The sequence below is a fragment of the Miscanthus floridulus genome, chromosome 8 (genome assembly GCF_019320115.1).
Source record: "Miscanthus floridulus cultivar M001 chromosome 8, ASM1932011v1, whole genome shotgun sequence".
Lineage (NCBI taxonomy): Eukaryota > Viridiplantae > Streptophyta > Magnoliopsida > Poales > Poaceae > Miscanthus > Miscanthus floridulus.
This window is the reverse complement of record NC_089587.1, coordinates 44260994-44288358: the sequence shown is the minus strand read 5'-3', so window position 1 is coordinate 44288358 and position 27365 is coordinate 44260994. Positions and strand designations below refer to the sequence as shown.

Below are 27365 nucleotides of genomic sequence, written 5' to 3'. Positions count from 1 at the left end.
GCTCTGTTTCGGTTTCACTGACAGGCGGGCCCTGCTGACCAGCGGGTCCCACCTGTCAGCGACAGCAGTAGTGTGGGCTAATTCATTTTGAATCCAATTTTTGATTTGTTTTGTTATTTTTGTATCTTTAGTTTGGTAGCTCCTAAAATGGTGAAATAAATATGATTGTGTTGCTTAGGAAGTGTAGTATTTAGGAAAAATATGTTCTTGGTTTCAACAGTAGAAATTTCTGGAGATTTAAATAGGGATTTCAAATGTGCTTTTGAATGTATTTAAATTTGTTTATTTTATATCTAGAGTTCCTGTGCTCCAAAAATTATGAAATTTTTGTGGTAGGCTATTCTTGTTATATATGAGCTTGGGTAAAAATTTGAAGACCAGTGCATGTGTAGGTCTATAGTTATAGATTTTTCTTTTATAAATAGTTAATCCTTGCATGAATTTTTATAAATTAATTATGAGTCCAAAATTCATGAAATTTGTTGGAGGTAATACTAGTACCATATGGATGTTAGGAATAAATTCCCAGCTGGTGAAAAACGATTCGAATCGCCGTCTCTCCCGGATAGTGAGAAACTTGGCTAGCTCCAACATCGTAGTAACTGTGTTATGAAACATGATGGTTCGGATGAATATGGAATTACAATACCTGCTATGGTTACTATTGTATGATTCTAAATAATATACTACATGTTTGGCACAGGGTAGTTGCTAATCTAGAAATGGATAGTTATAATTAACTTGATAAAGGAATCCCAAGTGTACAAAGATTAATTGCCTTTTTCGCAAAAATGTTGTCAAGTTACGTCCACTTATACAGCCTTGCATAATCCTTGGAGTCATTTTATTTCTGGTTCATGACGGGTAAGTCTAGCTGAGTACCTTCTTGTACTCAGGGTTTATTTTCCCATTGTTGCAGATGGCACTGTGTATCATGGTTATTGCAAGAGTTGCTTCTATCCCGTTGTGGATGAAGAGTAAGCCTTGGGCAGGCTTCCTTAGTAATTCCTATCTTTGCTTTTGTGGATCGTGATCTGGCATGGCACTGTATCAAACTACGTTGGAAACTTATCTTCGAACTTATTTGCTTCCGCTTTAATTATCAAACTCGGTTTGTAATAACTTTCTATTCGTACTCTGATGATGAAAAGTATCTGTGAACTTTATGTAATATGTGACATGTATGTTGAATCCTGTACGATCTTGTTTGTTGTAAATCGTTTATCGAGACCCGTCGTGGTACTCGACGGACTACCGGGTTTATATGGGTTCAAGTATGACAGTGCGACCGCTTGCGGATTGCCATTATACTTGTATTCTTATAAATTGGTCGGTTCTGCGACATCATCTAAAATTAAAAGTTTATTACTTAGTTTTTTCTATCAGTACTTCACCGTGTGAGCATTTGTCCAGTTTTTTGACTTTGATAATGGCCTTAGGCATAAAAATTGCTTGCCAAGTGAAAGGACCGTGATGTCTAAGAGGGAGTCAGTGAATTAGGCAACTTAAAACTCTATTTCTAACTGTGGACTCTTTTTCTAACCTTAGCAAAACCTATACAATTAAGTAAACTATCTAAATGTCGAAGTTATCTTTATATTCATGCATAGGATCGTAGAGCGCTTAGCCTAGTGGTCGACCAGGCTGAGTAGCAGACTTTGTGTAAACGTGGTGCTTATACATTGTTGTGTCTGCGGATGCACCCTACATTCCGGAACGTGTGGTAGATCACGTGGGTGACAACCTCATTGATCCTATGTAGTCCACCTCCTATCTGTAGGCCTAGTAAGATCTGTGTCACGACGGAGGAAGTTATATTCTGCTATGCGCCTCCTTAGAGATGTCCCTCATGGATAAATGTAGAGTTAATCTTTGCTGAAAATAAGTATACATGCCATTGTATTTCCATAACTTTGTAGTAATATTATCATAGGAATCTACCTCACCCGTTATTCTCCAAAGTTATCAAGTCTATTTATTTATCATGGATTTTTCCCCTGTACGTCATTATGCATAAATCTTATCTTTACACTTACCCCCACTTCAGTCTAGTTGGTATGTTAATTAGTAGATATTCCTTTGTTACTATTCAATACTCTTTATTTCATTGTTTCCTTGTGATAAATATAAATAACGATACCTGGAATACTCTCGATGAAGTGCTATAGCGGTATTCCGTGCGCTTGCGGATTTATCTGTGAACGTAAGAAATAACAACACTTGGTCGGTGGCTGGCCGAGTGGTGGAGCAAGCGGCAGCTGCCCGTGAGCACACAACAGCATGCGTCACGGCGTGCAACACATGAGTGGTAGGAGGGGGAGGGGTGCACTGGGTGGCGGCTGTCGGCAGTGGGGCCACGGCGCGCAGCGGTGGGGATGAGGGTGGCCGTAGGACTATGGCTAGCAGACCACACACGGGGTAGCTGGCGGGGGATGAAGCAGATGCAGGCGGCAATGGCATGATGAGGGTCGCAACAGGAGGCTTCGGGATGTATAGAACACGACCGGCGGCGTTCACACCATAGCTGGGGCGTGCCTTCTGGATCTTGGACTCGTCACCATGGTTCCAGACGGTAGTGGCCGTGGCTGCTTAGGTGCCGAAGTTGGATGCGCCTTCGACGCGAGCGTCGGCTGGGAGATCGTACGGCGGTGGTGGGGCTGAGCATAGGGCGACGGCGTTTGGCGGTGGGGGCGAGGACAGGGCGGCCGCCACGATGAGTGAGGGCGAGGGCAGGGCGGCAGCGGCTATGGCGAGGGAGAGAGCAGCCTCGCGTCATGTGAGGTGACCGACCACTTCAGCTTCAGCGTTGGGTTTAGGGGGGGGGGGGGGGGGGGGAGGGGGGCGTGACCCCTTCGGCGTGTGGGGGGTGCGGAGGGGCTGTGCACAATTACCGTACTAAGATAATGTGTTGTTTGTGTTTACTATGTGACGAAGAATTTCCATGCGTTTCCAGGCTGGCATTAATCGCCAGAAGCTCTAAAGTATTATAAAACTGCTCCACACTGTATCGTAGCAAACAACTAGGACGTAACAAGCTTATACCTGCACTGTTGTTAATTCAGCCAATAATTGATCAAGTGCACCCCCTAGATAGAATCCTCTGCCAACATCTGGTTTATGCATGTTGCCAGCCCATAGATATTTGCATGGCCATTAGCAGAAGTGTTATCAGAGTAGTCCCCAATACCAGCGACAGTCTTTGATCCACTAGTCGTTGATTCCATCATTTTAGTCAGCAGTGTGTTGACGTTTTCTTTAGTGAGTTTCGGTGGTCCTTGTCCTCCTGGGTATGCATTTGCCGTAAACTCTGTGTTGTCATAATCAAAATAATCCCTTGTGTCAAACCGGAGGACGCAGAAATCATTACGTGTTCCACCAATCTTGAAGTATGGCAGTACCATAATACTTTCATTGAAACTTCAAATAATGCAAGCACGACCCGAATGATATGTCCTCCTTGCATTGGACAAACGCGTGTATCTTCTCATTGAAAAGACCAGTGAACTGACTTTAGGAATAGCTCTGGTTACGAAAAAACTAGCTAGCCTGTTCGGGAGGCCGTATCGTATCGTGGATTATTTACTGCTGGCTGGTTTGGTATGAGAGAAAAACACTGTTCCCGGCTGGAAATTTACGATCGTTTACGAGCAAGCGAACAGGCTGAAAGCAGCCTCGCGTCGCGTGAGGTGACCGACCCCTTCAGCTTCGTCGTGGGCTTGGGGGTGGGGGGGGGGGGGGGGTGACCCCTTCAACGGGTGGTGGGGGCGGGGGCACAGAGGGGCTGTGCACAATTACCATACTGCCCTTAAACTATTAAAATTAACTAAAGACAATATTTTGTAGGCACTCAGAGGCATCCTCAACCACGTAAAAGAGCTCTTTGTTGAAAACTCCCCGTGTTGAGACAATTTAGGAGCAAGATAGCCACTTAAACAAAAAAAAAACAGAATCAGTCCAAGCACACAATGACACATAAGAACCAAGAAAGGGAGATAAAAAGTAGATGACTTACACTGTGCTACCCCTTTTGTCTGTGTTTTCGTGAGTATGTGCCCGATTGTAAACTTTAGCTAAGTCAAAATTGGCTATTTTAGCTTTGAATGCTGAGTCGAGAAGAATGTTGTAACTTGTAAGGCATCAGATCTCTGTGCAGGATGTCTTTCCAAGTGAAGATATTTTAGGCCACGCGCAATGCCTTTTAGTATGTTGTACCACGTGCTCCAGCTGAGCCGTTTTGGGTTCAGTTTATCTGCTAATACAATTTGAAATACCTATTTACAGAACTTCAAAATGGAGATAACTTATTCTTGTTTCACAAACTGATAATATAGGTCAAAGAAATATAAATTTATTGGGAGTATGATGCCAAACTTTTTAATCACAGGAATCGTACCTTTAAAATATTGGTCAGTTTTTAGTTTGCCGTATAATCATAAACTAAGAATGTACCATTCCCAGGAAGCAATAGCCTAACAATTTTAAGATATTCTCATGGTGCAGCTCAGTCACCAACGAGACCTCTGCTAACAATTTTTCAGAATTACTCTTCTTCATTTTTTTAACAGCAACAGATACCTTGTTTGTCAATAATCCCTGTGTAGTTCATACAGTATTAGCCAATTTATTGATACTTCAATACACATAGGTGTTTTGTATAAAATTTGCATATGTACTGATTCTTTTTTTTTTTGCGAATGACATATGTACTGATTTTGAGACCCATCCCTATCACTTTTAATCTTGAGAACAAACAGAGATTGATGAACGTTTGATCTAGATTAAGGGGAACAATCATGTAGTGTCGTAAATCATGAAAAGACACAATGGGGTGCCTACACAAAATATTGTCTGTAATTAATTTTAATCGTTTAAAGGTAGTATGGTAATTGTGCACAGCCCCTCCGCGCCCCCTCCCCCACCACCCGCCGAAGGGGTCACGCGCCCCTCGCCTCCCCCCCCCCCCCCCCCCCCCCAAACCCCACACCGAAGCCAAAGGGGTCGGTCACCTCACGTGACACGAGGCTGCTCTCTCCCTCGCCCTCGCCCTCACTCGTCACGGCGGCCGCCCTGTACTCGCCCCTGCCGCCAATCGCCGCCGCCCTGCCCTTGGCCTCCCCGCCGCCATATGATCTCCCAGCCGACGCTGGTGTCAAACTTGCATCCAACTTTGGCACCTCCCCTCCCTGCACACAAGCGGCCCCTTCTCTTCACTCACGTTACATAAGTCGTCAGCGTTGTTCTTTGTTTTTTGAAGTTAACTAAGGGGGGAGAGGATCCCCACCTGGACATTTTATTAAATATCAAAGTTTAGACAGTATTGTTACAGAGAGCATAGGGGTACATGGGCGGAGAGTTTACATTCATTCAGATACATTTGCCACCCATGGATGCTATCAGCAGTGCCGGCTTTCTTTAAGACAAGACGCTTTTTCCACACAGCGAGATCCTCAGTAACGCGTGTGAGTATCTTCATTGTCGACGTCTGTTCACCCTGGAATATTTAATTTCATGACTCATATAGAGCTGGTAATCGTGTCAAGAGAGTTCCATCAACTCACTTCTCTCTCTTCTTAAAAGTATTATCATGTCATCAAAAACACTTATGTGGCAACCTATTAAATACAAATGAAACTCCAGTTGAATTCCCCTAATCATTTAGGCAATACATTTTACCACGTCCTCACGGGATAACGATGGATTTACTACATTGCGATTTGCTATCACCCATGCCATGTGTGCTTCGTAATTCGAGAAGCCAAACATAAGCCTGAAATCATAACAGACGTCATCACAGCATTAAATAGAAGCAATCTCTAGTATACAAAAGCACTCTGAAAAAAGTACTCCCTTCGTAATGATATGTGTATTTTGTTCGAGAAAAGTCAAAGTCTCACAAACTTTGACTAACAATTAGTCAAATTATATATAAATTGAGGATATAATTTTTGCATCAATAGATTTGTATTCAAAGTGGTTCTGAGATGGTATTGATTCTTTAGCAAATGACAACATATTATAAAAAAAAATAAGAGTTATTTCTATTCATATCCACTTATCAAAATACGTTTTTTTCAAAGACAGAGAGAATAGTAGTCTGATGTACGTGTCCTCGATGTACGTTTATTATTCTTCGGGGACCGAAAAAGTTTGAAGTGCACAAATATAAACAGTAACTGGTTGATATATAAAAAAACTCTGTTATGGTCATACAGTGTGCATGGACATGTGACCGTCAGGTGACTTGCCTGTTTGACTCTCGCATCATTTGATTTCTTTTCTGAACAACTCTTGCATTAGTTTCTAAACCCGAGGAAATAATTCTTTTTAATAACTTCTTAGATCTGCCAGCAACCTAGTCGCGTATAGCAAACTTTCTGTACAATATCATTGAATTGAAATAAATTAGGAGGGCAAGTGAAAATTTTCAAGGTAGGGGACAGGGACAATACCACAAGTTGCCATAACTTCAGAACAGTACAGTTCAACAGCATAATAATAAGCAGACCTCAGAGTTGGACAAGACGTCGAGATCGACTATATATTTCATTGAGTCATATTCATCACAGGTCCTTAAAGTTGTTTATAGGTCTCATATCGGTTCTCAAAGTCTCAAAATGTATTTTAAGATTTCACGGGGACCTATACGATACCTATAGACAACTTCTAAGGAGCTGTGCTGAATTTCACTCTATTTCATTCATGGCTTATATGATACTCCCAATTGAATGGATATATAGCAACCCACAAGGCAACTATGAACCTTCATCCTCCTGAAGCATGGCAGAAGGCACCGTGGGGCGGCTAAGTACTTGCATCTTTATACGCGCTTCTTCAGAAGTCAGCCAATTATGTCCAGTTTATTATGCCATCCAAGAAACGAAGTCCATACCTTTGTTAGATCCTCACCCTGCTCGAGATCTCCCTTCGTAGAGTCGTCGTCTATATAACTCCAGAGTCTACATCGTTCGTTCCAAATGCATCACACACTCACAGAGTCACAGTGTGCGGTGTGCCCGGCCCATTCACTACCCCCGCAATCTGAAGGCTGAAGCCAAGCCATGTGGCAGTCCCACTGCATAGCCTCTCTAGCGGCTCTCTGTCTCAGCCTGATGGCCATCTCTCCAGCAACCAGCGACATGGCTGATAGCGTTGACATGATGTGGGGCAACACACAGGTGCTCTATGATAGCTCCGGCCGCCAAATGGTGTCACTCTCCCTCGACTGCTGGACCACCTCTGCGTTCCGCTCCAAGAGCAAGTACCTCTTTGGGAGGTTCGACATTGACATCAAGCTTGTCCCCAAGGACTCAGCTGGCACTGTCACCACAGTATATGTAAGTAGTTTTAACAAGAAATGTGATCAATGAAACCATCATCATGTTCAGGTTATATTACCTACAGCTAGTCTAACCATGGTTCTCTTCCAATTCAAAAACAGATGGTAACAGAGGGGCCATGGCAATACCACGACGAGATTGACCTTGAGTTCCTGGGGAACACCACCGGTGAACCATACACCCTGCACACTAACATCTATGCAAGAGGGAAAGGTGACCGAGAGATGCAGTATCGTCTTTGGTTTGATCCTACTGAAGACTTCAACACCTACTCAATCATATGGAACCCGCATATGATCCTGTAAGTCATCAGCATTTTGCATCTCGTTGATTGAATTTATTAGTTTCTACCGTGATGCTAAGCCGCATTTTGGCAGCTCCGTGACATTTGCCAAACGCTTCTAAGGTGTGTCAATTAGTACTAATCCATCTGCCTATTGTTGGGACGATGCAGAATACTTGTTAACGGCGTACCAATCCGGCGGATGAGGAATCAGATGAGGGATGATACCCCCTTCCCACTCTACCAGCCTATGAGGTTGTATGCCAGCATCTGGGACGCTGACGAATGGGCAACCCAGGGCGGACGCATCAAAACTGACTGGTCCCATGGGCCCTTCACAGCCTTCTTCCGGAACTACACCGCCAACGCTTGTGTCCCTTACAATAGAGCCTGGATTTGTGGCCAGGATTCCGGTGATAGCAGTTGGTTCAACCAGGAGTTGGATGAGGAGGGGCAGCAAAAACTGAATGATGTCAATGCTAAAAACAAGATATATGACTACTGCACTGACCCGAGGAGGTTTGCTAACGGATACCCTCCAGAATGTGGGTCGCAGTAGAAGCTAATATTCAGCAAGCATCTAGGGATTAGGAAGGTGTTTACATCAAAATTTGATAAGCTTATTCTGAAAAGGAAGAGATCGAACGATGATGTCAAAAACGAGAAAGTTTCCTAATTAAGGGATATTTATGAGCCGATCAAGAAATATTATTTAATTAATTTGAGAGAGACATGACGTCCTGGTGCACAAGGACACGTATCAAATAAGGAAGCTTCATCAGCAATGATTCTACATAAGGAAAATTAGAGTCCATGTATCTTGGTATTTCTTTTTGTTATCTAGTCATGTTCGTTTAGGACTCTTATCAGCCCAGGGTATAAATATAAACCTCCGGCTATTGTATGAAACAATCAATCAATCCAAATACAAGTCAATTACTTTTTCGGCTCTGGCCACCCCTTAGGAGTAGGAGTAGAGTAGATCCCGACGAGTTCTTTAGTGAGTACGGCTGCATCGATCCGGTCGACCTCCACTGCTTGTCTGTAAGTACCGTCATGGTTTATACCTCTGTTCGTATGGCTGCATCGATCCGGTCGACCCCACTGCGGCTCTGGTATAAGCTAGTTATCGACTCTTGTTTAATTCAAGTATGACATGTGTGATTCTGCCTCACACCCTACTGCTTGAATTAGATCAAGGTCAAGTTATCGGCTCTACCTTAGAACGGCAGTCTTTGATAGATTCATTAAGTTACCGATATTGCTTATTGCTTTCATTATTTATCTAATTACAGCAATATCACTCTGTCCGATTGAGATTGATTTAGATCGACCTTATATCTTATTTGACCCATCGTCTGCTAATCTAAAACTGATCCAATCTACACCTTAAACGATGAGTTATGTCTTATCGTATGTTTTACATCAATCTTGATCGTGCATAACGTGCGGTTAAGGCATGTTGCGTCTTGAGTAAATATATTGGCTAGAGAGAACCGTTCCACGGCCCGTTATCACGGCCTGTGTGATTCTGCCTCATACCCCACTGTTAGCACCGTGGAGTGGGGATCAATATTTAGTAGATCTATTTCTGGTAAAGCATGACTTTAACTATGTGTTATGCCTGAATCAGCTGTTTTAGCCGATATCGAGCGCTTTCACGAACAATTCGCATCACGAGACCATTGAAATAAAGATATGTTAGCCCCATGATCTTATTATTGTATTACGGCCTGCATGATTTTGCCTCATGCCCCACTGATATTAGTAATGAGTTAGGGTCATCGAGTCTATTGTTATTTCTACGGGCTGCATGATTCTGCCTCATGCCCCACTGGTCATGATGATAGATGAGATCTAACATGTTCATTAGATTCATCTTTATTAAACGGTTAAGTGGTGTTAAATTGTTTCTTTATATAAAAAGGGGTTCGGTTAATTATAATCATTAGCTCAGCACAAACCGATCATTGTTGACATCTTATTGCCATTGATTAATATATGTTCGATTAATGATATTTATTCTAAATGATAACTGATTCTTCTTACACAACCCCATGAGCTCTAATTGATTTATTCTCATGAATATACTGAAATCGACTATTTAGTCGATCTCCTTTCATATCGGCTCTCATAGCCGCACATTCAGGACTGTCTGGCAACGCCGGCAAGTTCCCCCCTTAATTACTGATGAACTTTCTCTCCTTATCAATTGCAGGGTCAAATTGTTGCAAGCTTTTCTTATTTATTAAACAAATGCTATAATTTTCATATATGCTCCATAAACCACAAGCTAAACAAAGAATTTCAGCTTAGTGCCGACAAAAAAACTGTCCTGATAAACTAAAAAAATAAATCATGAATATGAGGCATGCTTAAAGCTATGTCTATAAAGATGGATTATGGATAGTTACAACAAAAATGTCAACTAGAAAATAGCCAACAGTCCTGTAGACCTTTTCTTCATTACTATATTTGCTTCTGAGGTTTCACTATACATAGCATTACACACCACACAGTTTACAGGAAACAGGCTAAGGCAGGACAAGGAACAAATGTTAGCACCAAGGGGTAGAATAGTGTTATCAGAACATTTAAACAAGATGTGCATCACATTTATACATATAGAGCTCGTACCCAAAAGATTTTGTCCTCACATTTGTATGATATCATCTGCCTCCTGCATTGAAAAATATAGTTCTAACAAGAAACTGTTGTCATGCAATGCAACACTATAAAATAAATTAACTTTGACATCAAACAATGTGCTGTAGAAAAACAGAATGTGAATGGAAAAAAGAACACAAATTTCTAATGGCATTAAGAAAAATGAAACATGTTAGCTTTATATTGGAGAAAGTAGACATATGAAGTAATCATTTGCAGTCTCTCCAAAATCTGCCCAGGAATATATGGCACGTTTATCCTTAATTTGTCTGCCTTCCATGATTATAGCCAAAGTCTGGTAAAGAGCGTATCTCTGGGCTAGAGCATCAAGAGATCCAAAACTAGAACTAAATATCTAATGCCACTGAAAGACTTATTGCCCTCGTTCCACTATTTTAATAAAAAAATATTTTAATCATACATAAATCACATAATACAAAGTGTTACCACAGCAGTTGAGTTTTGTTTCAATGATACAAACAAATTTGGTACGTATGTGATAGAATGCATGAAAGGCAAGACAAACAAGAACATGCATGCTCTATCACAACTGTATGTCCATTAAAACATCACACAGCTCATCTCTAGAGTCTAGACATTAAGGCAACACACACACACACACACACACACACATACACAGCAGCCAAGATTTCGGGCGAGTGTCTTGGTTGTCGCTGAGATCATAATTGCAACAAAACTTAATTTCTATGGTGAAGATAGGGATGTTACACAATTATTTAACCAAGTCACAAATTACAAGGAAGTTAATTACCATTTCACCTTCAATCAATGCCAACATGTAAGATACACCAAACAAAACTATGCACATTATAGGCCAGTTGTGGTTAGAGCAGATTGCAACACATCTTCTAGGTACTTCTCTGCGGCTGCATACTGCCTCTTTTTGTCCTCTATAGCTAGTGCAGCTAGAGCTTTATCCTGATTACAAATTGGCCAAGTACTCAATAATTAGCAATGGGTTCCACCAGAAAAAAAAAAAGGGCAAAAGACATACCGGAGGTAAATCCTGGTAGCTCCTTAATGTATCGGCTATGGGTTTTGTCTTCCTCTCAAGATCCTTCTTATGCTCAGCCATTTCCATCAACACACCATGATTGATCTCCGGCGTATAACCCACTCGATTAAGCATTGCCTGATAAAGATAGGAAGACAACAAATCTATAAGGCGTTGAAGCAGATTTACTAATCAGAGAACAGTGTGTATCAAATAGCAAGGAATCTGAGCTAGTCAATGTGGTTGTATGCCTAGACCACCCAAGATGAAGTCCTCATCAAGGTGAATTTGGGTGCCTATTTTCTTCTTAATAAAATGCCACCTAGTTACTCCTAGGTTGGTCTCGGGGGGTGGGGGGGTGGGGGGGGGTGGTTTGGATCAAATAGCACACAACTTAGCCTACAAAGAGGCAAACAGCTCTTGGTAAGAATGAAAAAAAGAATACTACATCAGCTCTAAAATGGTGGTAAAAACGTTTTTGTAGTAACAAAATCAGATCTTGATGTCAGATTTTTCGATTCACAGTTATGACTTTGTTCATCGCTTGCTATCCATAATCGATCACGGTATTTAAAACAGGTAATGGAGAGAAATAATAAATGTGTATCATTAGTTCAAAGATTCACAACCTATACAAATTATGTTTATTATTCCTGTGTCCAACAATCCGGTCGAAGGTATGCATCTCTAGATCCTCATGTCTACTGTCTACGTGGAAAGACTGAAGGTAGCTTAGCATATATATTCGAGGGATATGCTCAACTGCTCATAGTGCCAAGAATTATGAAGTTAGAATTTACACAGTGCTTCAGCTCAACTTTATAAAGACATGTCCCCTGAAAACTAGAGGTTCCATCCTACTAAGGAAACAAATCCAGAAAAGGTAGATTGGAACTAACAACACTTGCTGAAACACAAAGTTCAATCAGAAAGGCTGGCTACATAATTGCATAACAGCTGTGCTAAGTCTATCAAAGCTTCTTAAAATCTAGAAATACCCTATCTGAGATGATTTGGGTGTTGCACATTCTGTTCAACAATCATATATTAGAATTACTGTACCTAATAATTAACCAATACATGAAATTGATAGCTTACAAGCTATTGCACTAGTTGACAGTTTCGATTTAGGTTATTGTCGTCCACACCTAGCATGTCAAAATCAAGAACTGGAAGCACAAGCAAAAGCCAACTCCTAATATAAATAATACAAAACGCTATTCACCTTATAATTTGAGACTTGGAGAATATACTGTCGTTCCTTGGAGTCCATCATAACAAGCTTTGTTTGCCAATCCGTCATTTGCTCTACTTGTTGCTTCTCCACATCATTTTTAAATTTCTCCAGCATCCTAGAAACAACACAAGTACTTATCATGTTTGACACAGAAATCTAGGTGACAATGATAACTAACGAGTGAGAACTCAAACTATGAAATGAACAGGTTTCCACTCACTTCTTCAGCTCAGTAAGCTTGTTTATGGCCTTCCGCGTGTAATCGAGTAGTGCTTTTGACTCCTTATGCACTTTGTCCCTCTTCTCCTCCACCTCTGCTCGCCTCAGAGACAAGTCTGCACTTGCCACCACAAAGCTGCAAGACAAATATTTTAGAAACTAGTCAAAAAATGCCAAACAAAAAAGAATGATGTGACAGTTCCTATACCACCCAAACACCAAAAAGTCACTAGCTTCCTCAGAGTTTATGACAAAGTAACAGAATCAGATGCAATACATACATTCAGAGAAATTTCTTGTATATACAACATTGAGGACATAGTTTTACATGTTTGCCAATTTAGATTTTTGCTTTGAGTTCCATTAAGTCATGTTAGTTTAGTCTCAATTTAGTGTGGATCCAAACCAAACATAAATGCAAAAATAGCAGTGGATCAGAAGCTGGAGGGCATAGAAGGTTGAGGAGAGATGTAGTTTCTTGTAACAAATGTTGGTAGTTTGTCATGGTTGTAAGGCAGCCCTTCATTGGGTTTTGTTCTGGATTCGAAATGATTGACTTAAACCCTGCACTGTGATCTGAATTGTTGTCCTTTCATCTTTATGAAAGACGAGACATGGCCCCAAAACTCTACAAAAAAATGGAAGATTCATCGTTCATGCAATGGCAGTAATAAAATTCCAAACACTGAACATATGTGCCCGTCAGAAGTACAGATCTCTCAATTATTGCGTCTCTCAGAGAAAAGAAGAGCTATGCCGTTTGGATAATACGATACTCGCGGAACCCTAGCGCAAGGAGTCACCTGCTCATCTCGGTGTCACGGATGGCGAGGAGGTTAGCGACTGCAGCGACGGCTCGTGCCGCCGCGGCTGCGGGTGGTGGGAGCGCGTCCCTCGCGAGCCCCGCCCGCTCGAGAGCCTCCCGCAGCCGCGCCGCCTCGGCGCGGTACTCGGCCGCCTGCGCACGCAGCCCCGCAGCCGCGATTCCGGCGGCGCGGGACCGCCCCCGCGACGCAGAGGCCAGCGCGCGGAGGTAGGTCACCCCGCGCGGTGTGGGGTCGGGCCCCAGCGACAGCTCCGCCGCCGCACCTCCGCCGCCGCCTCGCCCTCCCGTCCCGCCCGCGCCCCCCGCCTCCGCGGCGAGGGAGGACAGCCACGCATTTACCTCGGCGACGGCGGCGGACGAGGGTGCCGAGATGGTGGGGTCGAGGTGCTCGGCGGCGTGATCCATAGGAGCGAGCGGGTGGATCAGTGGGTGGCCGGCGACACGGAGGAGAGGAAATCAGAGGATGTGTTTAAATTTGTGGCGATTTATTTCCCCGGAAATGGAAGGAGTGGGCTGTGGAGTAGGCTCACGTTGTCTGTTGGGCCTTAGCCAATTCTTGGCTGCAATTAACTCTGGGCTTGCTCTGGGCCTCTGTCAAACAAATGCACACTTTTACTTTCTGAAAACAGCTTCTCCTCTCAAAACAACAAAACACCGTCACTATGGTCAACCCACGTATCAAGCTCAATCCATGTGCTTTGGATTGATTTGGTATTCACAAATCGATTGAGAGGTGAATATATGGGCATCCAAACAAGGCCTTAAGGTGTATTTTAGGTTATATTTTGTTGAGGATCAGAAGGGATGGAGCTACTCCGTCCTACTTTAATTCATAGCTATTTAGCTGAGTATTGGAATGAGCTATAGTGCTTACCTCCAGGAAAGCACAGAACTGGTTGAAGATTACAAAGGAACAAGCAGGAATGAAGCGGTTTTGGGATAGAATATTCGACCAGAGACTCAGATAGGCTCGCTCTCACAAATTGGTTGAACGCACTCGTCCCACCGAGGCGTTGCCGCCCTCCGTATATTTCTCTCTTGTTAGATATTTAGACAAATTCAAACATATTTTAATTCAGAAAAATAAATAGCAGAAAATTTATGACAGCCACGTGCATGTATAATTAACGGCCTATTTGCAAATGACATATACTAACCATATAAATAAAATCCATAGCAACATACGTTGCAATATTGTAGGGCCAGATCGAGCTGGAGACACCGTAGGCATTGTTGCTTGGGTCCGTTGACCAAGCCTATTCAATGTAGTCGATCAAAGGTTGACGCAATGCTGAGGGGAAGTCGTGTAGTTGTCACCAGCCGTGTACTGAAACATCACCGGAAGTAGTCATTCAACTTCGTCGTCGTGTACCCGTGATATGAGCGGTTGCCCAAGTGTGTGCTCCCCAAGGGCTTGATCGCCTGTCACCCATACAGGTTCGTGGCGAACATTGTGGTTCTAAAGGCCTCGGCTCCCAAGTTGCCTGTGTTCGTGAGACTAGGAAACTCGGAGATAGCAACAGCATAGAGTGAGAGGTGTGTTCATGAGACAGGCAAGGGGCACCTTTGTTAGTGGAGAAGGGGCAACGGGTGCGCGAGACATTACCGGAATGAATAATCAATGAGTAATTAGGTATTTAGTTCCTTTTAATTAGGAGACATTACCCTACGGGGTGTTCGGCTGCAGCTACAGTCACACACGTGGTAGGAGTCTTTTCTTCTCTCACGTTTTACTGTAGCCATAGCCGCTCACCTCCTATATATACTCTTATAAGGCAAAACCCCATTAGCAATTTTTCTTGACATGCAATGTGTCCACCTCAGTAGTCCACTATCACTTGCAATTAAATTCACTAGCACAAGCAATTATGATATCCACGTCAGCAAGACACATCATTCATTAACATACATTTAGTTGTTCACGTCAGCGTGCCACGCTATCCATTAACATTAGTTTATAATATTTGTATGAATAGTTAAATTCCATTCCAGGTCAAGTAGTTCCCGCAAGTTATCATGCATTGCTCCCGCAGGAAAGCTAATGATTCCGTTAATGGAATAATCACCGATTAATCAAGCATTGCTTCATTTGACATCTAGTAGCGTCTGTCCTGTATTACTCGCACAAGAATGGTAATAACTCCATCAATCCATCAACGAAGATTTCTGTGCAATTCTAGAGAGCCACGTCATCCGGGGTCCCACATCCGCAAGTCACGACGCATGTGCAGCCGAAATGTACCTCCCCTGAGCGCTGGTCGATTTCTAAAAGGTCAAGAGGCTGGCCAACATGCGAAGAGGCGTCCGATCAGTAGAAGACGCATGCATGACGGTGATTATTGCTGATTAACTGGATGAGCAACTCGGAATACAATGTTTCAGTGCCAGTAAATTGAACGATCAATTCGACCCCTACGGCTTCCGATCCAGCGTATTAATTATCGTGCGGCGCTCATTAATGTGCTATGGCCAACATGGCAACATGGGATCTAATGACATGTACTATGATCCTATATAAGCGCCTCAAGCCTTCTGATTCTTCTCGAGGTGCTGCCTGCCTGCCTTCTTGGACTGCAGGAGCAGGATCTCCGGACCCTTCGTGTCCTCTTCTATGGAAGCACTAGGTGCTGCCGCTGGTTAATGATGGCCTCTTATATTGCGATGTCGTTGAGTCGACATCGCTGGTGGTGACGTGACGAGCGCGGCGGCCGGCGGAGCCGCTACCGCCAGGATCGCCACCATGGAGCTCCTCCCAGCGCAGCAACACGGCAGCACCGGCATCTCTTTGGCCAAAGCGGCAAAGCCGGATATTTTTTAATGCTCCTCCTACCGTAAGTCTTCGCCGGCCATGTAGCATCATCGTATGGTAATTCGAAGTATCTTTCATCCATAGTTTTAAATAGCAGGCTAGCGTCGCCATAGCTGCCGAGAGAGACAACGCTAAGCTATTGTCACTTTTGCCGCTATGTCAACTACGACCGCTATATTGCGCTATAGCGCCACTAAATTGCTTAGCTGTAGCTTTGAAATAGCGCCGCTATTTCAATTTCGGGTATAATAGTGACAATCTAATTATTATCTATTTATATTTTGTTTTAAAGTTGGTATTTAGCAAAATTGAACACTTGAGTTTCATGAATCTTGCTCTAATATCATATCAAGTTTTGTTTCCTACATCCTTAGATCCTTGAAAAGATATGTGTTCATCAAATTTCATGATTGCCATGTTTTTATGAATCAATTACTCATATTTTTTATGACTTTCTTATAAACCGCTATCTGGCATAGCTCCGCTATAGTGGCGCTATAGCCTGTATAGCCTCTGGAAAAAAGATGCCGCTATTTACTATATCCCGCTATTTAAAACTATGTTTCCATCTCTTCTGCTTTCTCTTGCTTCCTTCTAATTATGCTGTTTTCTTCACCACCACATGCAGGACATCGTCATGCAACCTTCTCAGTTGCCAGTTTGCCACAGCAATGTACCAAGTAAAATTAGGAATGTAGTTTGTTAATATAATAAGAAATTTCAGTAGTACCCCTATATGTTGAACCAGTGATGTATGTTCATGAATATGACTTGCCTCTTTTTGGATGGATTCTATTTATCTCCATACCATACACAAGCATTATTATATATTCTTATTTTCTTATATATATGCTGCCTTCGAAATTAGTATAACTATAATTACTAATAGTACTCCTGCATGAATCCAAGAACTATCCATAGATCTCTACAAAACTCCCGCGGCAACACGCGGGGTATCATCTAGTTATTTTGAGTGACAAAACCTGCCCACCCTGCAGTCATCGTGCATATTCTCACCCCTCAACACTTCACAATAGGTGCACACCATGGTGACATGAAATAATTAGGGGTGGTTCTAGTTTTTAAGGGCTATAGAGGCTAACGATTAGACAAGAACAGGGTTGTTTTAATATACATGGACCCCACTTATGTTAACAGGAACCATTGTGATGTTAATATGCATATATATTCTACTGTACTCACCAATTATATTAGCTGATGAAACATGTTTAATCCTATACCAATGCCTGAAGCATTTAGCCAGTGAAACTGTAAATAAAAAAGTAGTAATAATTGGGGAGAAACTAATCTTATATAAAAAATTTGAGGTTAAATTATGCTAGCAGAACAGTTTTTCAGTAGCAGAACAATCCAAACCATACAACAGAACAATTAAATTTCCCTATTGGAATAATAAAAACATACCAGGAAATAATGCATTTTCATACCGGAACAATAAACAATAAACATATACAACCGCTTAATGAATTTTCCTTGAATGAAGAATACAAAATACATCACACAACAATGGATTTTCCCTACTGCAAATCAAAATATACCATACAATAGCAAATTTTCGATCATGGAATAACACAAAGAAACATAGGAAACAGGACTAATGACTTTCACTGATGAAAATTACAGAGTACAACGAGGAACAGTGGATTTTATCGTTTCGTGCTCTTCAGACCCGTAATATCCATTTAGTCAGATTAAAAAAAACATAGTGCTAACTAACTTGGGAGATCCTCTTGTCATATTCAAGTAAAACCCTCCAATTTCATTTTTCTCAAGTAGCACCCTTTGTCATGAACAGATCACATTTGTTTATCACTGAACTAAAAAAATCACTGAATGGAACTTACAAGTGAACATTGTTTTTTATTCTGCATGTGACATACTTATTAATAAAACCAATGCTCACATTTTATTACTGCAAACCAGGCTTTAACAGCTAGCACTAATACCACATCACCACTAAACCAAGTACTACTACAATCTTTGTCCTTTCATTCAGTGCAGCAGTTCTTTGCCAAATAACCCAACAATGGCTCGTCCAGGGCACTCTTGCTTCACCAGGGATTCCCCAACCAAAACCTGCAGCAACAACAGGCACACTGAAGTTCAGTTCATAACCAAAACATCACAAACAAGGCATTCCATCCTTCCGTAAATGTATCATTATCTACATAGTTAAGCATTTGAGTTCAAGCAGGCTGTGTGCATTCCAATAGTCTACATTGGGGGACAAAAACTGAAGTGAATTAAAGATAAGCTGACAAATGTGTAAAGAGTACAGAAAGAGAAGATAAGGCGAAACAACACTAAGTGGTTCAGAAGATGTTGCCCAAAAGGTTTCTAAAGTCACACGGGACTGAATCTAAATTGACAAGGAACCATGGGAACTTACAGCAGAAACGCCAGCATTCTGAACATAAGCAACATCATCCGGAGTAAACAGACCTGATTCACCAACAACCTGAAAAGTACAAAGGGAAAAGAGAAACAATCAGCAAGGACAAGATTATGACACCTAATAGTCATAGGGTCTGTTTATTTGAGGTGCAGCTTTTGGTTAGCTCAAAAGTTGGCTTCCTGGCTTTTTGCTATTGGCTTTTGTAATAATTTTTAGTTTCTCATCACAACAAAAGGCAGCCTCAGAAGCTAGCTTTCTAGCTTTTTAGAAGCCAGATCAACAACTGGGCTGCTTCTAGATGGCAGAAGCCAGCAAAATGCTGAAACAAACAAGTCCTTACTACAGAAACAAAGAATTAATAGCAATCTAGAAAATGCCCTAGCAATATGCAATACACTACAACTGTAATACCGAATATAAGTTGACATATCTGCTTAAAATAATTTGTCAGTTTCAGTTCATAATCTCTTTCCTGTTTCCCTTTGGCTGTAAAGAAACTTATTTTCACATATGTTCATACAGTAATTGGAGTAATATGTTCAACAAATTGGAAACAGGTCATTCCAGTGCCTTTTCACATTTCTAAATAAGCTTTCAAATAAACTCCCTCCCTCAAAATAAGATCGCGTGTAGAACACAAAGACATTCAGTGTGCTTCAAACACCCCCAAAGGCCAAAACCATTATATCTGAGGATTCATTCAATGCATGCATGTAACTCATAAGACATACAGGTTAAAAACTGGATATTTACCATGGTTTCCTATTTGTCTTTAGAGAATACCACACTTATTTAGCATTGAAATATGGAAGTTCCTATTTGTGTTCTATGTGTCTCAGCCGATAGAGTGTACACACTAGGAACTAGAGCCTGACAAGGTTAATTAATGAATCAGATATACACCTAAGACAAAGATATTACCAAAATTCCCTTCTCCCTGATGCTATCACCATGCTTTTCGAGCAACATCTTGGTGTTCGAAGTATCAACAACAAATGTCTCTGCAGTGTAAATAATTTTCAGAAAACAAAACAATATAAGCATTCATCAGAAAAAAGGTCCAGAGAAAAAAACAAGTGGGACGCATTAGTACTCCGTGAAATAGAAACGTTCACACTTAAGAAGACAAGATGTCTTCTACAGGAAAAAGAAAAACAAGCACCAGAAGAATGTCATACCAAGGCTTCGGTTATTGATACCAATAAGCTTAACTCCATTTATCTTCAGCACACGCTCCATCTCTCTTTCATCATGAACCTAAAACATAAATCCCACCAGAATATCAAAGTTAAGCTTAGCTTATTGCAGACTATTTGAGTTGATCACAGTTATGTCTTCTACTCCCTCCGTTTCAAATTATAAGTCGTTTTGGCTTTCCTAGGTACATAGCTTTTGCTATGCACCTAGATATACGCTATGTCTAGATACATAGCAAGCTATGTACCTAGAAAAGCCAAAACGACTTATAATTTGGAAGGAGGGAGTATTCAGAAAAAATATTATGAGACCAGCATACAGATCAGCAGGGAATTGCATGTAACTCCACACTTTCTATATGAAGACGCACATGAGAAAATTCATAACATTTCTTTTGTCAAATTACTTGTTGAGTATTTGAAATAAAACGCACAAAGAACGATGATTAGAGAATAAGTCTTTAACATGATATAGAAGCATAAGCAAACTACTATGGTTCATTCAATCATGTGAAGTAAACTATGCAATTTTATTAGAAACGAGAATGTTAAACTTTTTCATCGTGCAAAGTAAACTACTATGGTTCATTCTGCCGTCCAACACTGGAAAAGTCAATGTTCAAACTAAGCCAGTTTCTAAGTAATGAGTGGGTACAAGCAAAAGGAATTGCATAACATGTCCAACCTCAATAAGAGCTGTCATTCCCAACTCTTCGCAAATCTGAAGAAAATTCCTTATGTCAAGGTCTGGTAGTACAGCAGCAATTAGTAGAATTGCATCAGCACCCTTAGAGCGAGCATTATAGATTTGCCACTTATCAATGACAAACTCTTTGCAGAGAAGGGGACACTGTATTCACAAAAGAAAATTTTACATCTTGAGAACTATTGGGAACTCATAATCACCCTCAGAAAAAAAAACACTTAAATGCATCATTACCTTCACTCCTGAGGTGCGCACCTTCTCAAGATTCTCGAAGCTTCCCTGTACAATGGAAGCAAATTGAGTGAAGCCAGGTAAGCATGACATCTATGATCCCCACAGACAATCAATTAAATCAATCGAAATATACCTGAAAGTACTTCTCATCCGTCAAAATGCTCAAACATGCAGCTCCATTCTTTTCATAAGCTTGAGCGATTTCAACCTGCAACAGAAAATTACATATTAGTTACATAACCAACCACTGAAACTGACTCTAGGTTTCACAGCTAATGAGCCCAGAACATACAGGATTAAAGTTCTCCCTGAGCACACCCCTACTCGGGGATGCTTTCTTGACCTCAGCAATCAATGCAGGCACCCCATTACGCTTGTAGGCAGCTTCTAAAGCGCCATAGAAGTCTCTTGATGGAGGGGCTTTCCTTGCAGCTTGAGTCACCTCCTCAAGAGGCTTCTTAGCACGCCCCTGCGCAAGACCAGTACAATCTGTTAAACATCATATAGTGAAAGCTTATGAAATAGTGACCATTACGTAAGAGTATGCAGGTCAACCATATGAAAATAGCTTAATTAGTTTTTTCATGAAATATACTTTAACAATGCAAAGTTTAATGCATTGGTGGTATATTTTTATAAAGACATAATCAAAGATTTAGATTGCAGAATGTGAGCAAAATCAATAGACCTATCTTTAGTGAGAGGAAGTATACAGAAAGGAATCACCTAACACAGGAAAAAAAACAGTACAAGCATGCATCAAGCACCTTTGATTTAAATTACAAACCCTAGCAAGGGAAAGGGATCAAGCATCTATTTGTTGCACAAAACTGTAGTCAACAATATGAATAAAGTGCGAAGAACTTTCTTCTGGCAAGGAGGACGTTCAAACTACAAAGAGAAAATACCACCTGGTAAAGTGAACTAGAATCTATAAAAACAAGAAGGGTGGATTGGGTATTAAAGACATGAGAAAATTGAATATTAATCTGCTATGTAAGTGGTAGTGGAAACTTGAACAAGAGGATGGAATTTGGCAGGAAATTCTTAAAGCTGAGTACATTAAGGAACAATCAATAAAAACATCTACATTCAAGGATTCTGGAAATGGGAAGAAAACATCTACCTTTTTGTGTCAAATTCCGTACTCTGTTTCAACTATGTGAGCAACAAGATATAACGGTTGCCAAATGAATGGAACTCAATTTACAGCTTTCAATTACGAGATAGCTCTATACTAAGCTACAAGAATAATGGAACCTAAATATGTTCTGAGACATCAAAATCGCCTTTGGAGTTGAATAATTGAGTTTCTTCGTTTTTAGCAGCAAAAACTGGCTTTCATCATTTCTAAGAAAGATTTTGACTGCACTATAATTCTGGCCCACAATGGAATCATAGTTTTTGAAATATTTTTTTATCGAAACGCAGGAGAGCTGCATATCTTTGTATTATAGAGAGAATGTCATTTGGTTTGTTTCAGTGCAACGGCCCTAATAAACTGTGCCATAAATGTTTCACATACATACACATACTGGTAACTTCTCTATTATCATATCATCTAACTTCTCTATATGGATGAGAATTTGTGCCAAAGGCTACTGTAAGTTGTAATTTGCAGATTACTTATGCCAATACTATGTACTAACCTAAGACTCTACATGCACACCGTCAAGTTCTTGCAACCTTGTGAACAACTAATTTGTAGCAGTTAGTAGTTATCTCAAAGGACCTCTATTGTCCGTAATACATAATGATCGCACTGCTTTATTATCAGTATTTGCGCAACATCACTCTCTACCTTTGGCCATTCAACTTTGCTACCAAACTGAACCACGAAAGTCCAACGCGTGCACGGAGTTGTAACTGCATACCTCAGCTACTTCAATCTCCTTGTCCCAAATGATCTTCTCTAGGATGTTGCGGGGGGCTCCCAGCTCCTCCTCTATCTCCTTCAAGGAGGCGGTGGGGTGGAAGTGCCTGCGGATGCGAATCCCCTGTCTAGCCGCTATGTCATTGAATGACAAGCCATTCTCCCATTGGACTAGCTCCTTTGCGTTCAGCATATCATCATGTGCCAGCACCTCAAGAATTGAGTCCTACATAAGCCAAAAAAGAATGTATCAAACAAGTGAAGCGCACAATGAAGCACATTAACTCAGTATTTATGCGCAAGATTTTACTGATAAAATAACAAATCGGCATTCCATACGGGGCAGGCGAAATGGGTGGAAAGATTGTGTATTGAGTTGGTGATTACTCCTACATACAAGTATCAAGACGAGACGCAACCAACCCAAAGTCGTGCTCAGCGAATGGGGAAAAGGATACGAAATCTGTCACGGACTGGGCTGCCAAATGAGCTCAGATTAGTGAAGTGTGCAGCTACAAAAGGATCAGGGAGTGCCATGTGCGAGGCAGAGAGGGCATCGAACAGAACAAGAGAACTGCCGAACTCATCTTCCTCCTCTGTCCCTCGTCTAATTCTCTCCAGTTTCTCTCTGTTTGTATAAATCTTGGTATATTGTTGAGTGATTCTTGTCTGTGACATCAAGGTCCGTGACAAAATCGTACCAAGAAAACAGGAAACCTCCACAGCATATCCGCAACATCAGAGTGGAGAAACCAAACAAACCCACAGGAAGAGAATGCAGCAGGCGTACCTTGTGGCCGGCAAGGAGCGGGCGGGCGCGGGCGCCGGGGCCGGCGAGGGTGGCGACGTGCGAGGGCCTGGGGAAAGCGCCCCTGGTGCTAGCGGCGACGGCGGAGAAGGAAGACCTAATGGATCGCGAGGCGAGGAGAGACTCCATCAAACGTCGAGGACGAGATGGATGGAGGATGGAGATAGGTGATGTCGTGATGGGAACTGGGACACGGCGAGGCGACGGTGGGTCTCCTCCACTCTGCTAGGTTGGTGGTCGCAGGGGGGAAACTCTGTCTTATGTAGTAGTGGGTGGCGGCGACCTGAACGGCGACAACGGTCCGAGTCGGGCGCTGACGGGTTCGAAGAGCGGAAAATTTCCGCCCCGTTCGCTTGGCTGTCATGCAGCCGGGTTGGCCGGTCAGTATCGTCGCTGGTTCGTAAAAAATTACTGTTGACCGGTGTGTGTAAGAAAAAAAATATTATTTTGACTAAAAATGTATGATCGTTTACGATAAGCCACAGTCAAACGAACAGGTTAAATGGCTTGCAAGTACTGCAGACTAATTTATTATGAGAGAAAAATACTATTTATTGATTGAAAAAATAACTTATAAGTAAGTAAACAGGACGGAAAGCATTTGCCATCCTACCTATGGCCAGTATCAGCCACATTTGGGGCTCCAAGAGCGGAAAATTTCAGCATTTGCAATCTTACATGACGGTGAGTATCAGCCACGTTTGGGGCCTCGTTGATTCGTTTCTAAATTTTGACATACCAATAATTTAGCGAGTCATGATTTTGACTAGTATTTGGTTTGCTACAAAAACTTACCAAACTCTTATATTTGGCTTGCCAAATCTATGGTAATGTTTTTACTCAGCTTTGACATGGCAAATTTTGGATGTCAACCAAGCGGCTCTTGATATCCACAAAAAAGAATTCATAAGCAACTCTAAGACATACGTAAAACGAATCTTAAAAACTGGAATTTAGAGAATCTCTAACGCAAACTCTATGGCGCGGTGGGTGGCACTCCAAGCGGAGCGCACGATCCCCGCCCGCGGCTAGGGTTCCGGCGAGGACCTTACCGATGTCGGAGACGATGAGCTCGCCGACGTCAGAGGACGGAGTTAGGGTTTTGAGGTAATTTCATCTCCTCACCGCCATGTTCAGAAGGAGGCTTTGGGGTGGTGAGACGGGCGGCGGGAGATGGCGGTTAGCGGCAGGGAAGGGGCAGGGGCGGGTGGCGAGTGGTGCGGCGAAGTGTTTTCCTAAACGCTAAACGATAAACAGTCGGTCACCTACCGTTTAGCCATTATTCGGGCAAAACGTCCCATTAAACGGGCTAAACGGCCAATTAAACGGGGTAAACGGGTGATTAAACGGAAACGGCGCACCACCGTGTAGCGTTTACACGGTGTTTAAACGGGCTAAACGACCGTTTAGGCGAACATTGCCGGCGAGGTGGCAGGCAAGTGGCGGGTGGCGCGACGAGGCGGCAGGCGGAAGGTGGGTGGCGAGTGGCATGGCGAGGCGACGGGAGCCGCCCGCCGACAGTGAAGAAAAGCCTGGGGCGGGGGTAGGGGCGAGGATGAGGACTTCGCCCGCCACCCTATGGTTAGGGGAGAGCGGGATCAGGCAAGGCTAGGATTGACGGTGGGCTGCGCGGTGAGGCGACGAAAGCTGTCGGCCACCGATGGTGGAGGCGAGGACGGGGACGACAGAGGAGGGGTGCCAGGCAGGGAGAAGAGGCCACAGAGAGAGGGCGTCGCGCATTAACTGTGTCCATCTCTAAAATAGTAGTATTAGAACACCTCAGCAGCCTTATTTTATAAATTATACATCATTTTCCATATTTAAATGGATAGTGCATCATGCATCACTCCAAATACACGAAACGTGCGCGCGTGCAAACCCGAGCTAGGCTCACTACTACATAAAATCTTTTCCAAGGCGTTGGGTTTAATTAACGGAGATAGGCAGGCTGGGCGGCTGCCTCCGTTAATCGGTGGCAAGGCCGCCGGCCGAGCGCCCGCCTCGGTTAAGACTTAACGGAGGTGGGCAGCATAAGGCGCTCACCTCCGTTAATGCATTAACCAAGGCGGTTGCCTTAACACAATCACCTTGGTTAACCGACATTAACCGAGACGGTTGTTGTAAGGTGACCGCTTCAATTAATCTATTAACTGAGGAAGCAACCGCCTCCGTAGGTCCAGATTAACCATGGCCTTTGAACGGAGACGATTGTGTTGCCCGCTTCGATTATCAATTCTGCCTACCTCTAGTAAGTTTTCTTTAGTAGTGGCTCTTGACGTGGTGCATCGTGCATGTTTAGTGAAAACGTGGTCTGAGGGTGCTCGCCCAAGTAGGTTGATCCCAAAACGAGACGTTGAAAATCGATGACTCGAGGAGTTGCTTTGCTTGCACCAAACACCTTTTAGACCTTGTTTGGATGTTGTCGGATTCACTTCAATCCACGTGTGCTATGGTGGATTGGGGTGGAATTTAGTTTAGTTCCACTTCAATCCACCCTAACACATATGGATTGATGCGAATCCGACTAGATCCAAATAAGACCTTACTAGGTCCAAAATTAAACATGTCCAAACTCTATACTCCCTCCATCCCACAACAAGTACACTTCTAACATTTGAAATTTATGTTCAAATAAGTGTACATTTAGGTATGATCCACCTAGTTCTAGTATTTTTTCTTACTTTCTCAAAGTTTTGAAATACAATCATTACACGTTGAAATAACTATATAGCATCTATTTTCTTCAAAGATCTAAAAAAGAATGAATGCAATTCTAGATGCATTATTTGTTAAAATATATAAATTTGACCAATGTATTGATAAAAATATTAATATTTATGAAATCAAACAAAAAAATACTACAAAAATAAATCTCATAATAAATAATAATGATACTTTTTTGTATACTCTCTCATTCCGTTAAAAAAAATGTAAATCTCATTTTTTGAGAAGCAAAAAATTAAATTTAGGCTAATTTTATAGAAAAAAATATCAAAATTTATATTTTTAATTTTATTTATCACAGTATTTTTAAAATTTTATAGAAGAATGAGACAAGCCAATGCAACGTGACTTGATTGAACTAGATTGGCTGACTCAAGTGGCCTTTTTCCCAGAAGGCCCACGTGATCACGCCTTCTCGATTGGACTGAACTGGACGTTGGAGCCTTAGGTGGTGGCACCACGGCAGCACGCTCACACCTTCACATGGTAGAGACCTAGAGCGGAGTCTCCCGCACTACTTCAGCAGTGTTTTTTTTTTTTTTGACATTTTCGTTTAAACTGATATTTATACTAAAATACTGTGAGAAAAAAAATTATTAGTTCGCTGAAAAATACTACTGAAGCAATGCAGTAGAACAGTACTGTCACTTTCATTCCTTATAGCGTGTTTTTACATAGCATGAGTAAAAACCATCTAGAAAAGCTAGAACGATTGGCCCGCCCCTCAGTCTAAAAAAATACAATTTTCGTTTTTAACCAAATAATATAAATATATATATCTTATAAAGCTAATCCTCACTACATGTTCTATTTTAGCATGCAAAACATCCACATCATTTTCCACTAATAGTTATGTCATGTCATTAACTTCCGACCTCTTAATGCAAGCTACTCACGTCATCTCAAGTTCTATCTCAGCATGCAAGACACCCACATCATCTTCCACTAATAACCATGCCATGCCACTAATTTTTAACCTCTTAATGCAGGCTATCCAGGTCATCTCAAGTTCTAT

At 41.9% G+C, this 27365-nt stretch overlaps 3 protein-coding genes across 3 annotated transcripts; 1 reads left to right on the top strand and 2 right to left on the bottom strand.

The window, feature by feature from the left end:
• Positions 1-7058: 7058 nt before the first annotated feature.
• Positions 7059-8179, top strand: LOC136468964 (xyloglucan endotransglucosylase protein 7-like). The gene is made up of 3 exons (XM_066467345.1): positions 7059-7334; positions 7439-7638; positions 7792-8179. Exons 1-3 carry the CDS (start codon positions 7059-7061, stop codon positions 8177-8179), a joined length of 864 nt encoding a protein of 287 aa, XP_066323442.1.
• A 2631-nt stretch (positions 8180-10810) lies between these two features.
• LOC136471819 (AUGMIN subunit 1-like) lies at positions 10811-14050 on the bottom strand. The gene is made up of 5 exons (XM_066469562.1): positions 13562-14050; positions 12760-12894; positions 12528-12654; positions 11303-11440; positions 10811-11226 (listed from the first exon to the last, which is right to left on the bottom strand). The coding sequence occupies exons 1-5, from the start codon at positions 13987-13989 to the stop codon at positions 11116-11118; spliced, it is 939 nt and encodes a 312-aa protein (XP_066325659.1). The 5' UTR covers positions 13990-14050; the 3' UTR covers positions 10811-11115.
• A 4204-nt stretch (positions 14051-18254) lies between these two features.
• Positions 18255-23861, bottom strand: LOC136471818 (indole-3-glycerol phosphate synthase, chloroplastic-like). Its single transcript, XM_066469561.1, has 10 exons — positions 23609-23861; positions 22820-23044; positions 21238-21414; positions 21079-21153; positions 20946-20990; positions 20691-20855; positions 19988-20066; positions 19731-19810; positions 18804-18872; positions 18255-18490 (listed from the first exon to the last, which is right to left on the bottom strand). Exons 1-10 carry the CDS (start codon positions 23753-23755, stop codon positions 18407-18409), a joined length of 1146 nt encoding a protein of 381 aa, XP_066325658.1. The 5' UTR covers positions 23756-23861; the 3' UTR covers positions 18255-18406.
• Positions 23862-27365: the final 3504 nt, after the last annotated feature.

Excerpts from the sequence above, each read along its gene's own strand:
- LOC136468964 (XM_066467345.1), top strand. The coding sequence starts at position 7,059 with ATGTGGCAGTCCCACTGCATAGCCTCTCTAGCGGCTCTCTGTCTCAGC. Across the intron at positions 7,335-7,438 it reads GCACTGTCACCACAGTATAT|ATGGTAACAGAGGGGCCATG; the intron begins GTAAGTAGTTTT and ends ATTCAAAAACAG. Across the intron at positions 7,639-7,791 it reads TGGAACCCGCATATGATCCT|AATACTTGTTAACGGCGTAC; the intron begins GTAAGTCATCAG and ends GGGACGATGCAG.
- LOC136471818 (XM_066469561.1), bottom strand. The coding sequence starts at position 23,755 with ATGGAGTCTCTCCTCGCCTCGCGATCCATTAGGTCTTCCTTCTCCGCC. Across the intron at positions 21,154-21,237 it reads TCAGGGAGAACTTTAATCCT|GTTGAAATCGCTCAAGCTTA; the intron begins GTATGTTCTGGG and ends TTTCTGTTGCAG. Across the intron at positions 20,991-21,078 it reads CGGATGAGAAGTACTTTCAG|GGAAGCTTCGAGAATCTTGA; the intron begins GTATATTTCGAT and ends TCCATTGTACAG.
- LOC136471819 (XM_066469562.1), bottom strand. The coding sequence starts at position 13,989 with ATGGATCACGCCGCCGAGCACCTCGACCCCACCATCTCGGCACCCTCG. Across the intron at positions 12,655-12,759 it reads AAGCTTACTGAGCTGAAGAA|GATGCTGGAGAAATTTAAAA; the intron begins GTGAGTGGAAAC and ends TGTTGTTTCTAG. Across the intron at positions 11,441-12,527 it reads TCCAAGTCTCAAATTATAAG|GCAATGCTTAATCGAGTGGG; the intron begins GTGAATAGCGTT and ends TATCTTTATCAG.